This window comes from Gavialis gangeticus, unplaced genomic scaffold, assembly GCF_001723915.1.
Source record: "Gavialis gangeticus isolate Ggan-Ray unplaced genomic scaffold, GavGan_comp1, whole genome shotgun sequence".
NCBI lineage: Eukaryota > Metazoa > Chordata > Crocodylia > Gavialidae > Gavialis > Gavialis gangeticus.
This window is the reverse complement of record NW_017729022.1, coordinates 27,433,787-27,450,072: the sequence shown is the minus strand read 5'-3', so window position 1 is coordinate 27,450,072 and position 16,286 is coordinate 27,433,787. Positions and strand designations below refer to the sequence as shown.

The following is a 16,286-nucleotide window of genomic DNA, read 5'->3' as shown; positions in this document are numbered from 1 at the left end:
AGAACATGACGTGGTGGCAGACCACATAATCAGGGTTGGGAGTGGGGGGCAGGAGACTGGGAAAGCTGATGGGGTTCAGCCTTCCCTTGTCACTCCAGTTCTCATCCTTGGGGCACTCCTGGATTCACTGCTGCACCCAGATATTCAGATGCCAGCAGAGGCTAGGAGAGCCGTTCAACACATGATCTGAGCCTTCAAGAGGCCGAGACATCTGGTGAGAAGCCTAGGACCTTTTCTTTCACATTCTGATCTGATCGGGTCACCATCATCTATGCATTCATAACCTCAAAGCTAAAAGCTAGTGCAATAGCCACCACATGATGCTGGCCCTTGAAAACTGTCTGGAGGCTGCAACGGGTACAAAAACACTGCAGCTTGCCTTCTGACAAAGGCAAGTCTGCAAGAGCACATAACTCTAGGACTCCAGCATCTGCACTAGCTCCCAGTAGCTTTTTGGGTGCAATTCAAACAAGATAGTTGTGACCTATAAAGCCCTAAATGGCCTGGGACCTTCATACCTAAAGCCCCACTGTGATCTTTAAGGTCAATTGAGAGCAACCTCCTGGAAGTACCTCAATATTTCAAAATCCACTTGGCAAAAATACATGTGGGAGATCATTCACAGCAGTCACTCTTCCCTTTGAACTCTCTCCCTCAGGTCCCACCAAGGCCTCAGCATAAACAGCTTTCAGAAGTGCTGAAAGACTTTTCTGTTTGGGCAGGAATTTAGCAACCATCACTAGGCCAAAAGGTTGTTTAGTGGGTCTTTGCTTTGATTTTGTTTTATTTATTCTAGTTGCTCTTTCAATTTTCTGTTTCTCTTGCTGCAAGCTGTCCTAAGCCTTTGTTGGGAAAAGCAGCAGAAAGTCACTAGCAAACAAACAAAAATATTTCCATCAAGTATGTACATAGTATAGAGAAGAGCAGTATATTCAATGATCTTCCCCTTCATGACTAAAACTACCCTATGCCTGCAGAGATATTACAATTACTTAAGAGTTTGCATAAATAAACGTGAAGTGCCCCAATATATATATATATTTTATAGTTTAAGAAATCTGTATTGTGCAGAAGTGAACAGGACTCTTGGTTCTATTTAGAGAAAGTGTTGCTAGTCTAGAGTTGCTTAAGCAAAATTCAGGAAAAAAAAGAGTCTCCTTGATGACTGAACAAACAAATAGTAAGAAATATGCTAACAGGACAGAGTTCAGTAGTTTATAAGTTTGGTAGTTGGATTTTCATAATCACTTTATCAAGATGATGCCCACTGGGTCTTGTACAAAAAAAAATTAATTGAAGATGTTCTTGACAGTGCAACGTGAGTGCTAAATAACTCCAACCCCTTACTTGTGGACCACAACACATTAAAATTAAGGAGAAACTTAATTTAGCCCTCTGTTGGGAAGATAACTTTCTAACTAGGTGTTTGGAGTAACTCAAAATACAGTACAGTACAGTACAGTACAATTCACCTCCTGACCTCCAAAACTATTTGCTATATAGCAGCACTTGGAGGACAACCAATATTGGAGCCCTTCCATGCTAGAGTGTACAAGCTGACAGAAAGACAAACTGTTGCAACTTTCTTACACAGGTCTCCAACATTAGACTCATAGGGAAAGTCAAAAAAATCCAGCAATTCTTTTCATCTCGCAAACTAAAAACTGTTTGGCTCTTCCACATTTCAAAAGGAGTGATTCTTAACAGTGTGGCAGCCTTCAGAACCAGTTCACCTGCATTTGTTGCTAGCAAACTAATGTTAGTGCAGGAAAGCCTTTGAGAGAAAGAAACTTAACATACATTTCACAACAGTGGACAATACCCATAATCAAGGCATGTGATTAAACCACCTGTAAGTCAAGGCATGCACTGTTGCATACACAGAGGCCTTACTGGAAATTTACTGTTGCACCAATGTTATGCAGTTTCAAAGTGAAAACCCTAGCATAGACCAGATATTTTTTACTTCCCTGCTATCTAATACTGCTCTGTTTGTATCATTAGTTAACATGTTCACATACTAGCAATAATGAGAGATAAAGGGAAGAGTAAAGACCTGCAAGTCCCCGGGGTTTCTGCTTTATGCTGACAGCTTCATGTTGCAAAATTGTTCCAAATTATTTCTTCAGTTAGGGAGGTTTACTTTAAAGACAACACCCCAGGTCTTTCTGCTCTTACTCTTGTTATTACCAAATGCTATCCATACTTTTTTTATATCAAAATTAAATATCCCTTTTGCCTCTTCCTCACCACAAAAATCATTTTTCATACAGTTACGTACAGCTTGATGTTGCATCTTTACTAAAAACTCTTTAACAGGATTAAGTTGTCATGAAGTGTGTCATTTCATTTTTTTTAATTGTACACTTACACTTAATCTAATATACATCCATCTTTGAAATGACTCAGCGTCTTCTATTTACTCCATATAACCATCCTGTAAATTTGTAGCTAACGTGTTCATGAAAACATACCAACAAAATAAGGTAAGATTTACGTATTGGTGAGATGCACTCCATGAAGGTTAATGTTACATTTTGCCACAAGTCAAATTTCTAATGCCTGAAACTGTGTATGCCAAAATATTGTGTGGGTGTGCATAGAAATAAAATTTGGACAATAGGTACCATTTTCTAAATAGAAGCTAAAGTCCCATTTTTCAAGAAATAACTTGGAGTCTGGATACGCAGCACATCTTACTTGTTTTGTACTTGCATCTTTTTTGTACACAGAAACATTTCAGTAGAATCTAACATGGACAAACATATGGTGCTGTTCAGCTAGCTACATACAGTAGGCCTTGCACTACAGTGCATCATAGTGCTTTGCTGCTAGGTGGGAGGAAGCAAGTTGTAATCTGCTTATTTGAAACAAACTACCACCCTAAAATAAACTACAAAGGAAAGACACACACCTAAATCAGTTTACCTCTTATATTTGCCCAGATAAAAATCTACACCAGATTCAAGTAGATTATACTGGTCTAAAGCTCTCCTTTAATGCATCTGTTCCCTCTCCACCCTTTCCCCCTCTGGTGTAAGTAATGAGTGTCCAAGAACCTGGACACATCTTTAGAACTGATGTGAACACTTCTCCCCCTCCTACCCTCTCCCCTGCAAAAATACTTAGTCATAAAATACCTTTAAGTATATTTCTTAGAAAGAGAAATTACAAAAATTGTAATATCTATATGGAACTGATCTAAAAGTACAAAAAAGATTAAATTCTATTAAATCAGCACCAAGCTAGCAATACTGATCATTAAGAGCCCATTTGCAACTGCTTATAGAGACCTTTGCTAACTTTGCTTACAGAACATAATCCATTTGAGGCTGAAATCTTCCATGCCAGCAAGCTCCATCCCCACAGGGCTCTGGCACACTATTGGACTGCATGTCCAGCACCCCTACAAAGCAACAGAGGATGCATTTCCTTGGGGCCAAAATAGGAATTTGCCCAGAATTGTTCCTCCCGTCTGCCAGCCAAGACTGTCCTGGGCCAGGCTCCAGAGCTGAGAGCATAGAGGCTCACTCTCTTGTTATCCAAATGCTTCCCATGACAATATCCAAATAGCACAGAGAAAGAAACAGCCAGTTTAATTCAGAGCTAAAGAGAGAAGAAATTAGGGTCAAGAAGCTATGAGCAAAATAGCAAGAGAGCACCAGCTGGTCACTAGGACACAGTTTTCTACAACCTGGAATAGAAGTCATGATTCTTGAGTCTCCCCATTCCCTGGCCATCTAGCAAATGACTGGGAAGCCCACAGGTGAAACAACTCCATCCCCATCTAGTGGCAGGTTCACAGAACAGCTTGCTACTGTTAATAGTAAATCCACTACTCCAGGAACGGAAGACTGACTGAGCTGCAGATCCCAAACCTGTCAACAACTCATGTTAAAATCTACAGTTTCATATGACAGAATTGGGTGATTTAAAAAAAAAAAAATGCAATATTTACACCCTGCAAATCGCAAGTTTACAAATATAAGCACTCAAAACGTAAGCTAATTCTGATATTTTCTGTGTCAAATAACCTTGAAAATAGAGTTGAATTACATGCATCATAAAATGTCTTCAGTTCCAGATGCACATATTCTTCCCTTGCCACAAACATTAAGAGGGCCAGCTTGTGGCTTAAAAATGTCAGGGCTGTGTAGTGAGCAAGGATGCTGCCAGGAGGAACCTTGAATTGTTTGCTTCTAAGTTGGAAGGTATGTGATCAATAAAACTAGATATAGACTGCAGAAAGAGACAGGCCTTGGTAAAGTACCTGAATGTCCCTGTGAAGAAGTAAATTCTAATTTTGTCTCCACCACAGGAGGTCTCCACAAGAAGCCAGATAGGGCACAAGAACCATCATTTTCCATGTGACCATTGTCTGCTCCTAACTTCAGATATTAAGGTTCTGATTTGAAGAAATGCCAAGCACTCACAACTGAAGCCAAGATCAATGGAGTTCTGCTTCAAACATGAAGGACTGCAGAATACTAAGTAAGGCTTCTCAACCAGGGCACTCAAGATTCAACTTTATCTCAGTTTCTCCTTCAACAAAAACCATCCTCACAAAGGGTTGCAAAGATAGCTCTGCAGCGATTAATGCATTTCAGAAACTACATTAAGGATATTACCGAAAAGCCCAAGAGGAAAATTATAATTCTCCGTTCAGTACAGGTTTGAATGGCATGCAATAGACTAAATGTTTTTTTACGCTCATTTAGTGAGTGTTCCTATATTCTGTCTCTACCCAATCATTGAGCACCATTCATGACATGAGGAAATGCATTTCCAAAAGGGGACCGACTGTGTAAGGGTGCAAAGGCAACCTTGATTCTGGTGCTGCCTAACTTTTGAGTGCTTTGACTGTACAGACCTAACAGGGTTTTATTTTGTTTGTCAACACAAACATTTTACATTGCACATGTTTAAACTGGCCTGCCAATCATCCAACTGAAGGGAAATGAAAGAGTCTGTTGATGATTATGGAGTTAGAGCACAGAAGATGTGGGTGGGAAAGGAGAAGGGAAAGAGGAGGACACACTAAAAGGTAGTTCAAAATCATGCTTCCCAATCTTAAAATGCCAGCCTCTCAGTGAGAGTGCCTTACGCTCTTAAGGCACAGAAGAGACAGGAATGGGTGAAAAAAGGTTTAAATACAGGCAGAAAACAGATGGGCCAGACCAGCAGAGCTGAGAACTTCAGGAGACAAGAAAAGGCAGACTAGTTAAGTTTTGCATATGAATAAAGATGTACTCCATCTTTTCCACCATCCACTATCCTGTCTCCAGCTTAGATAAACTCTCAGCAATAAAAGTATTCACCACCTATGCACTCACTAACATCTGGAGTCAAACCATGCTTTAATCAGCCTCAAAATCTGTTGAAGCAAAATTCCTTCAGAAAACTTTACATGCCAACCAACCTCAAAATCTTTTGAAACTAGCTTACAGGCTGTTAAAGTAATGCAAATTCCACATTTAATTGTTCTGACATTTGGGTTTCAAGAGATCCAACTATCTTTTAGTTAATGGTAAAGGCCTGTATAACACTATTATTTCTCCACATCGTATTAAAATTTCCACAATTTCATATAAAAATCAGTTACGGGGAAAGTATAGTATCCTGCTTTTATTCAAAGATACATTAATTTACTGTCATCTTTGCAAATTTACTTTTTTAATTTTGGTAGGATGACTGCTTTCACCTCTCACCAACACAGCAGCAAAAAAAAAGAACTAGATGGAGCTCTGCTGCATGCCACTATCTAGGCTCTCCTCTGACACACACCATACAAGAAGTTATTGCTGAACCTATTGGAAGATGCTACATGCCACTTATTTCAGGTGGTTCTTCACCTCACTCAACAGAAACAAAGTTAGCAGGACTGACTCTTCAAAGTGACAAAGCCTAGGAAGCAATACTGAGGCTTGGGGAAAAAAAAAAAGGCCGGGGAAAAGACTGAATTGACCTACGTTAAGTTAAATCACAACTTGCTACCTTCTCAACTCAGCCACTATCTAGCATGGCAACTGTCAATCAGAGCTAGTCAGGACTCATTTAATACTAATAACACAATTAAAGTTAAAGTAATTTGATGGGTCATCTTCTCACATACTTCCACTGCTTATTAGCTTAAAAACAGAAGCTCAGTTCTTTGCTGAAGTGTACTGTAAACAGTGCATTTTTGCTTGTTTGTCCCCCAGTAAAGAATTTAAAATATTCAAACTTCATTCCCCATAACAGATATCAAATAGTACAACTATCCATGAGAAACATCCATAACCAAAAAGGCAAAATATAGCTATGTTACAGGACTAAGCAAACGGACAGTAATTTTTTTTTTTTTTTAGCTTGTACTAGGGGGGGGAAAAAAAAAAAAAAAAAAAGATATGCAGGTAACCTCAAAGTCTAATTTTATAATTTGCATATATTTAAAGGAAATAAAAATGTGTCCTTCCATAAAGCAAAAATTAAGAACTTGGTAATGACTACCATCACATTCCCCCTTTCCTTGAGTACATGAAAAATATAAAAACTGAATGTTTTGAAAATAATTATACCAATTAACTTTGGTTATCCTTGTTATTTTTCAACTAAAGGGAGCTTTTATGTAATCAAGCTATATGTAGGCCGTAACTAAAGTAGTAACGTCAGAAATTTTCTTAGCTATTCATCCACCCACCCACCTACCAGAGGTAGGGACAATCTTGGGGATAGCTCTGTCAGGCCTTCAGTCAGTGCAGATGTAGTTAGGGATCTTCTGGAAGGGCTAGACATTTTTAAATCTGCAGGTCCAGATGCCCTCCACCCAAGGGTGTTGAGGGATCTGGCAGGGGTCATCACAGAGCCCTTGGCCCGGCTATATGAGCATTCATGGTCATCTGGCCAGGTGCCAGGGGATTGGAAACTGGCTAATGTGGTCCCAATTTTCAAGAAGGGGAGAAAGGTGGACCCAAGTAACTACAGGCCCGTAAGTGTCACCTTGGTGCTCGGGAAGATCTTGGAGAGAATCATCAAGGAGCACATCTGTGGGGGGCCAGCAGGGGAGATCATGCTCAGGAGCAATAAGCATGGGTTCATCAAAGGTAGGTCCTGCCTAACCAACCTGATTGCCTTTTATGACCAAGTAACTAAATCCTTGGATGATGGTGTCGCCGTGGATGTAGTCTTTCTAGACTTTAAGAAGGCCTTGACACCGTCTCTCACCCAATTCTCATCCATAAATTAAGCGACTGTGGCACTGATGCCTGCACAGTTGAATGGGTAAAGAATTGGCTGATGGGGCGCACCCAGAGAGTAGTGGTAGAAGGGTTGTACTCAAACTGGCAAGATGTGAGCAGTGGGGTACCCCAGGGCTCAGTCCTCCAGCCTGCACTGTTTAACGTCTTCATCAGCGACTTGGACGAGGGGGTGGAAAGCATGCCGTCCAAGTTTGCTGATGACACTAAGATGCGGGGCAAGGTGGACACACTTGAAGGGAGAGAGAGGCTGCAACTGGATTTAGACTACAAAAGTGGGCAGATGAGAATAGGATGGGGTTAAACGTAGACAAGCACAGGGTGCTGCACCTTGGGAGAAGGAATCCACAGCATAGATACAGGCTGGGGAGTTCTCTTCTTGAAAGCACGGAGACAGAAAGGGATCTTGGAGTCATTATCAACTCCAAGGTGAACATGAGCCGCCAATGCCAGACAAGGCCAGCCATACCTTGTCATGGATCCAAAGGTGCATCTCAAGCCAGTCCAGAGAGGCAATACTCCCCCTCTATGCAACACTGGTCAGGCCACAGTTGGAGTACCGTATCCAGTACCGGGTGCTGCACTTCAAGAGGGATGTGGCCAGCCTAGAGAGGGTTCAGAGGAGGGCCACCCACTTGGTGACAGGGCAGCAGGACAGGACCTACGAGGAGAGACCGAGGGACCTGAACCTGTTTAGCCTCAGCAAGAGGAGGCTGAAGGGAGACCTGGTGGCTGCCCACAAACTCATCAGGGGAGATCAACAGCAAACAGGTTGAGCCCTTTTCTCCCCAGCACCACCTGGGGTGACAAGGAACAATGGTAATAAGCTGATGGAGAATAGGTTTCGGTTAGAGATCAGAAGGCAATATTTTACAGTTAGGGTGGCTGAAATCTGGAACCAACTTCCCAGGGAAGTGGTCCTTGCCCCTACCTTGAGCAAATTCAAGAAGAGGTTGCATGATCACTTGTCTAGGGTCCTGCGCACCCAGCATTCATTCTTGCCTGTGGCAGGGGGTCAGGCTAGATGAGCTGTTCAGGTTCCTCCTGACCCTAGCTACTATGAAACTATCGCAGATCTGCATCCCAGTTTCTGAGGTATGACTACTCCACCTTAAGACATATTTCATGTATACTTTCAATGTTCTGAAAATATTTTGTTTACTATTAAATCAGTAGGGCTGCATTTTGGAAGATACATTCTCTTAATAACCCAAGGCTGCTACCCACCAACAGATGTGCATCAGTTGCCAACACTTTAATCATCATGATTTCCAAAGGTGCTCTGAGGTGGTCAATATGACACAGTGATCAAACTGCCAGCAGCCACCAATACCACCTTATCTCCACTAGAACTGTCAACAGCAGCAGCAGCAGAAAGAGCTGTAGTCATCGAGGAAAAACTTCATGAGAAAGGTCTACTGCAGACAAGGCTTAAAGTAATTCAGATATATTTAGAACAATTCATACTAACACTCAAAAAAACACCATGTTAACCATAAGGAATGTTTATTTTCATTGTATGTTCCCTACAACATATAAATCTTTTAAAAATTGGTAAGACAAGAGATGTAGAGGTGTGTGTTTGTTATCCAAACTTCTCCCTACATTTAATTCCTCCTGTACAAATGCAGTGTAGTACTGATAGAGTAGGGAGGGATAGCTAGTAAATTAGTAGACCTAATTGCAAACCTAAGAAATACCTTAGCTATGCTAAAAAACTAACAATGCAAAGGAGCACTAAGCATTTGTAAATATTTTTTCTTCACAGCTACAAATCCCCTTGCCAAAAAAAAGTTTTAAAAAATTAACTAAATCACTTGATATTAAGAGCTCCATATGGCTGCAAAACATAGAGGGGGGGAAAAAAAAAAGAGAGAGACAGGAATGAAGAGAATTGTATCTACCAAAAATATTCACACCAGTCGTAGTCAAAACATATACAAATAATATTACAAAGCATTTACAAAATGATGTAGTGTTGAAGATTTTTTTTTAAGAAGGCAGTTTCAAAAATAAAAGCAATCAATTATCTCCAGTGTTTTGGTCTTTGTTCTTGATCTAAGGGAACTCCAAACCTTTCCTTCCCAGCCCTGCATTTAGAGCTGTTCTGAAAATACAGTACTCTGTAACTCTCAAGTTACTTGCACATTACTAGATTTTGACTGTGCAATCCTAGAACATGTTTAATAAAAAAAGACAGACAAAAAAGAGAATGCATCATCTGAATAAAATGAAAAAGTTGTTTAAACTCATAAATTAATTCCTATTATAATTGGGCAAATGCACATAAAACAATGTTTGTAAGATCACATCAAAGAAATACAAAGATTGCCAAACTGCTAAAAAAAAAAAAGTCTGATAAGCTAACAGCCATAAGTGTTGAGCACGAATCTACCATAAATTTCACCTGTACTGGGGGGGTTTTTAATGTTAATTTAATATATTTTTAAAGTTCTGATTTGCTAACAGGAAAGTGGCATTTCTCCAATTACTTTCATCTCTTTTTCAACACAATCTATACCTTTATAAAAGTTAAAGTAATTTCCCCAAAGTCCTATTACTGCGCAGAACCCAGTTATATTACATGAGGTATCTTGTTTAGTAAAATTCACCATAAACAAAATTAACTTACCTGTACACAGAAGAACTCTGGAAACTATTCATGAAGTTTAAGTACAGATGTGCAACACACAACTTTCAAGCTGTTCGTATTCCCAGAATATTATAACAACTTACTATATACGTGGCCATAACTCATGTAATTTTACAAATAAAACATCTTCATGTGTTCAGGCAAAAGAAACATTCTATAGAAGGTTGCAACTACAATTAAAAAACAAAGGAAAAAAAAGGGTATATGCCGACTAGGCTGCATGTTGACTAAGCACCATGGAGTTGAGGCCTCTACATGTTCACACTGTAGAACTTAAACTTTATACTGTGTGTTCTGCCTTCCTGCAATACACGGAACTGGCTAATAACTAGAGCAGAATACTAGATTAAGATTAGATTTAGATTCTCTTCCTCATCTACCCCTCCCCCCATTAGTGTTTGAGAAATTGTCCATCTTCAGTAAAACAGTTCAAAACTGACAGCAGAAAATAATTTGCAGCTTCCAGAAAACTAGCAAAAAGTTGCCTCCTGATAAACATCATTTGCCAAGTGTTTTGCTGTCACAAAGTTAGCTCCGGGCCTTTTGGGAAGAAAAAAAAAAGTGTACTGCTTATACCATATGAAAAGGAACTGCAGTATGAACCAAACACTTTCAGGAAAAACCTAAATTTTACACTCCATTTACTAACAAGACTTTTTATATGCTTCTTTAATTTTTATCCAGTTTTAACTCCTGCAGCTAACTTCAAGGTCATATGTCATGTCTGGAAACACTGACAACACTCCCACATAAAACCACCACAACATTGCTCTTCTGTTGGGAATAGACACAGTACACAATTCCTTCACAGAAGTGAAACATCCATTAAATGGACTCTGCTTTTGGCAGACATTCTAGCATCTGCAGACTTCAAAACTTGAAGCTTGTATTATTCCATTGCAAATTCTTTGCCAAGGATGGCAACTGTGTGACCTGTAGACTAAGCTTACCCCACCAAGTTCTTCAATAATGCCAACAGATGGCTTTTATTTTTAAAAAGTAAGCAAAGGCTACAGTACCCAGCATGCACCGTTTCATTTTAAGTACAGCAGGTAGGTAGGCTCAACATATAAACACTGCACGTTGGGACATATGCATACAAATACATATTGTACCTCCACAACAAAGAAAAAAATATCTATAGATAAGTCATTCATGCAACTTAGATTGACAGCAGAGACAAAGTTAGGGCACCCCAGTGCTGAAAGGCATATCTAAACGTTACTATAAAGATATGTTAATCAAGATCTTCAAGTAGATGCCTAAAATCTGGCTATTATGTCTTGATTTCAACAGAGCTTCTGGGCGTTTTGAAAGGCATGCCACTTATATAAGAATCTAATTTTAGGTTCCTTTTTGGTCAAGTTTACTCAGAATAGATAATTTATGCTTGCTAAACTAAATATGAAGTTATAAAAATATTACCTAACGCAAAGCACAAAGTGAGCTGCCAGTGTACTATATAAAATTAGGAGGTGGAAACATTCAAGAGGGTATTAACCTTTAAAAAAAAAAAGAAAAAGAAAACAACAACTTCTTTGACACCTCTAAGAAATTCTGTATATATTTTGGTTCACTTACGATCTCTAAGAATACATCACAGTATTACACATGTAACGACGTCTCCTTTCTATCTGTAAGGTGTCACATTGTACCATTCAATTAAAAATATTCTACGTTACAAGCCAATAGCTTCCACATCATAATAGAAGGTTGGTTAAAAAACACACACAACACAACTCTTTTTATTCCCGAAGGAATAAAATGAGCTGTTGGCTTATTCTGCTACCTAGTGCTAATTTAAAAATCAGTCTCGTCTGGAAAAGTACACTCATGACAAGTCTGAGCGTCCAAAGTGACCAATTTCATAAATATTAGGAATCCAACGCAAAAAAAGTCCTTTTACTTTATGATCACAGGCTAACTTATGACATGCTCAAATAAAACTCACCATGCAATAAAGTAACAGGAATCAGACTGGTACTGCTATACCTATGTATGAAAGCATTAACAATGAGATTTAATCTCCATATCCAAATAAAAGAATTAATTGTTTTACAAAATTAATCATTTACTTCACGATATGAATCTTAAACTGGGGGGAGGAGCAGGGGTTTTTTGTTTTTTTTTTGTTTGTTTGTTTGTTTTGTTTTGTTTTGTTTGCTTTTTAGCTTTTTGTTTTACCTGTGAAGTGCTCGCTTACAATTTATACATGTAACAAAGTGGCTGAAGTTACCAACTGCATACCTGAATAAGTTCCTTGTGCAGTAGAACAACAGGAACAAAACCAGTAAACTTTCCGTTTCATTGTTAGAATTCTGCAGTAACAAGTATTCCTATGACTAGAACATTAAGTGCACAGCCATAAAATAGATACAAAGAAAGCTTCATATGATATATTAACTGTATATACTGGAAAGGGTAAAACACTGTTCCATTAGAGTCCAAACAGAACAGCCCACTTTGTGTGACAAGTAGATGGTGGAAGGCCACTAGGAATTTTGTTACTGCTGTTGATTTCACATGGAAGGCACTCAGGACAGCGACGGGCAACAGAATAAAACTCAAAGACAGTCAGACAAACATGACAGATAAAGAAATGGTATTGTGTGCTATTTATATAGCTTTAAGAAACGTGCTTGCCAAAAAAAAAAAAAATTGCCTACAAAACTAAACTTTGATCATCCACAGCTCAAAACAGACTCTCTTAGTTTTACATAATTAGTCATATTGCATCCAGGCACAAACAAAAGCTGGTTAATACTGCCAAACATTTTCCATTTCACCACATGAGAGGAGGTGTTTTACACTATTTTTGTAAACAAGCTTTAGCTTCCCATCATTAGTTTATCAGTTGACTAGAAAATCTGAAAGTTCTGAAAATGCTTTCAAAACTCAAACTAGTATCTACAAGCAGATTTTCATAGACAACTTGCATAAAATAAAGAAAGAGAGGTGTGGAAGGCAGTTTACAAAAGAAACACCCTCACAAAAAAAAGGAAGCATGGATCTGAAGGACAGTTAACAAATTTAATATTAGATACTCGCACACTGTCAGAGCATGCAAGCTCTAAGGAGAAAAAAAAAAGAGAGAAAGCAAGCAACTGGAAGTACCACACAGGTCAAAGTTGAAAAAACTCTGCCAGTAAAATACCTAAACGATTTTAAAATCTGGCATTCTGTTTTGAATTTAAACAGCAACAAAAAAAACCCAAAAACAAAACAGGCAGCAGTAGCAGCCAAGTTAAGTAAAAACCTTATTTCCACAGGATTGCCAATAAATCAGTAAAGCGCACAACTATTTGTGCAGGACTGTCCTGGACTGCAAGTTGAGCTGCTAAATGCTACTGAAAATAGTTCATCAGTATTGCAAAATTTCAAGAAGTTACGTTTTACTTAATTGTTTATAAAAATACTAAAAACTTATGAACAAACATGGTGTTCTTTTATTCATTTAACCAAATTCTTACAAGTTTTATTGCCATCCAGGGTAGGAATTACATTTTTTATATATAATACTAGGGTGTCAATACTACCAAATTAAGATATGTCTAATACCTGAAGTGTAGTATTGGAAATAAATTTTCTTGAAATAGAACAGTCTCAGAATTGCAGTGATTTTCATAAGCTACAGAAGCCAGAGATACCACATACAGTAATAATACAATAAGCTAATAGGTTGGACTTCAAATATACAAGTAAGTTGTTTGTCACTGCTATACATTATTATGCTGCTGACATCAGTGTTCAAAATACCAGCAAATAGTCTGCTGCCATTACTAATGCTTGACACAGGTCCCAGTTAAAATTATGCACATTAGAAGCATTTGAGAGAGACTGTGCAATAGTTTCACTTTTTCAAAAATACGTAGATTCTTTAATGTTCTAATAATGCTGTGCGATTCTATGGTCTGTATAGACAATGCATTTTCCAAGTTTTCAAAAAAAAATGAACACCAATGTAGGTCTAACTCCTGCAAACTCCTCAGCAAGTGCTTATCTGTCAGCAAGTGACTATTACTATTCAAGTGAAGAATCCTACTTAAGTGTGTACATAAATAATTGTAGGATCAGAACCTTAACCAAAGCAACACTTTAGGTCACTCTTTACGGGCATTAAAGAAAAGTACAACACCCCTCTAACACGGGAACCTGAAATAAAAACAAAGCATTCTGAAGTACACATATTAAAAAACAAGACGTTTTAATTGAAAACGTATTCACCGAAACAGACAGAATATTTTACCAAAGTCAAAATGTCTAACAATTTGCCTAACAATTTTGTAAGCATCTTATTTTTCTATTAGCTAGCAAGTCTAAGTCACCCTAACCTTGAATTGTTGGGTTTTGTCAGCAATATTAGTGGATGCAATTTTGCATAAGTGATAGAAATATCAACCTGATCCTGCATATAATTATGAACAACAAACACCGACTTCTTAAAAAAGAAAAAAAGTTAATTGGTACAAAGTGCAACATGTTTAGACAGGCTTACACTGGAAAACTAGAAGTTCTTCCAGACTGGAATAATATTTATAAATATGCACAAACATGACAGAAGTAAACCAACATGGGAGTGGTAGAGAAGGAACTAACCAACATATATTCTTCATTGCATTTTTTGGATTGCCACAAGGAAAATCCCTCTCCCCAAAATAATAATAGATCAAATCAGTCATTTATACAGCACTATTAAAAAAAATACGGATCCTACAAGCTTAATGCCAAATTCTATCCTTGAATGCTTGTGTAGAATTTATGTACAAATCCCATTAACACTGCCGACTTGACCTGAAAAAATAAAGAGTTTGGGTTTAATCTTAAATATTTTACATCAAGTGAAAAAACTATTGAAGACTGCTTTTTTTAAAAAAGGTTCCCTTTCAGTATAAAGGACAATACCTACTTTTTTCAAACTTTAGTACTGAAAATAGACTTCTAAAAGAGATTAAAAGTGTATTTTTAAAACAAAATTAAACTGTAACAAATTAAGCCTGCAATCCTGTCTAGATAGACAACACACAGACAAGACTGGAGGCAAAATTAAAAATTCTGATGTCAGACCTAGAGTCAGTTACTCAGTTAAATGACACTCTCAACTTTCACAAAGAGCTAGAGATAAAGACCAAAATTACCAAATGTGAGCAGGGTTCTAGGGCTACTCTAAGTCACCCAACTGACAACACCTTTATGGGACCTGATGTTCAGGAAGTAACAAGTACTTGTTCTTTAGAAGTTCAGCCCTTCCAAATGACATCTTAATTTGAGCACTCCAGCTGTTAAAGTCCTTTCTTAAATTCTCAGATAATTGTTAATGCTAGTCTGAAGTTAAGGCACAAGGAGCAGATTCTCCTAACACAAAGTTTCATAAGTAAGTAGTTACAACTTTTTAGAGAAGGATGCACAAAACAAAACGTTCTTTCCACCACAACGTCATTAGCTTCAGTGCAACTTCCTGAAAATGAAACCAAAATATCATTTGCGAGACAATGACAAATTAACTTTGTGATGTGAAGCATTCAAATTCCCTCATAATAAAAGGACTGGTACCTTGAAGTCTGGAAGCTTACAACATACCATCAGGAATTCTCTGGGTGAGCAGTGATGCTGTTATACCAGTACTCACGAAACAAAGACAAGATCTTGCAAACCTTGTTCTATTAACAACAGACAATGATGAAATGTCCCGTTCTAGAGGGGACTCAAAGAACACCAGTGCTCGCACAAAGTCCTTCCTAAGCCCAAATACAGGACTTTTGCCATAAAAATCAAAATAGCCGCATTTTGGTTGCTATTCTAGATCTATACGCCATAACAGTTTAACCCTTCCTCCCAGCAGCATGATTCCTATTGGCCGATATGACAGCAAGTCCAATCATCCTTAAATCACCTGGTTGAAGAGTAAAGCCCAGCAGCCGCCCACCACCACCACCAGACTTTAGCACCATCCAGACTACAAACAAACGTTGCCTTCAAGAAGCCATGCACACTCAGGCAGATGTGAGAGTGTGACACCCGCCGCCAAATGTCAGCGGGAGAGCAGCAGAGCAGAGAGTAAGTTTCTCCAACTAAATAGATTTTTTTTTTTTAAAAAAGAAATCAAAAGCTACTATTGGCAACCACCTCCCTGAAGGTGTGGGGGGACCAAGACACCACGGCTGTGCCCACATTCTACCCCAGAGGGGAGAGAGCTCAGCCAAAAGTTACCTGTGGCTTCAGGCTGACTTCTCTTTCCCTCTCCCTAAACGAGGCTGGACTGGTGAGCGGGTCAGAGCATCCTCCAGCAGAAGCCCCCACAAGCAGGGCCCGAGCACAGACTCCTGGCAGTCCCCACTCCCCCCGCCCGGCCGCCGGCACAGGGAGGCGAAGCCCCGTGTCCCCGGCCCGCTGTGGGGGGG

The 16,286-nt window shown here is 38.8% G+C and overlaps 1 protein-coding gene across 3 annotated transcripts in view; it reads right to left on the bottom strand.

The window, feature by feature from the left end:
* CNOT2 (CCR4-NOT transcription complex subunit 2) overlaps positions 1–16,286 on the bottom strand; it is a 158,725-nt gene that overhangs the window by 142,198 nt on the left and 241 nt on the right. For 2 of the 3 annotated variants that reach the window (XM_019514721.1, XM_019514723.1), the window contains exon 2: positions 15,439–15,545. In XM_019514721.1, the coding sequence (XP_019370266.1) occupies positions 15,439–15,468 (30 nt within the window). In that variant the 5' untranslated portion in view covers positions 15,469–15,545. The remainder of the gene's footprint in view (positions 1–15,438; positions 15,546–16,286) is intronic. The other variant, XM_019514722.1, reaches the window with a different exon arrangement.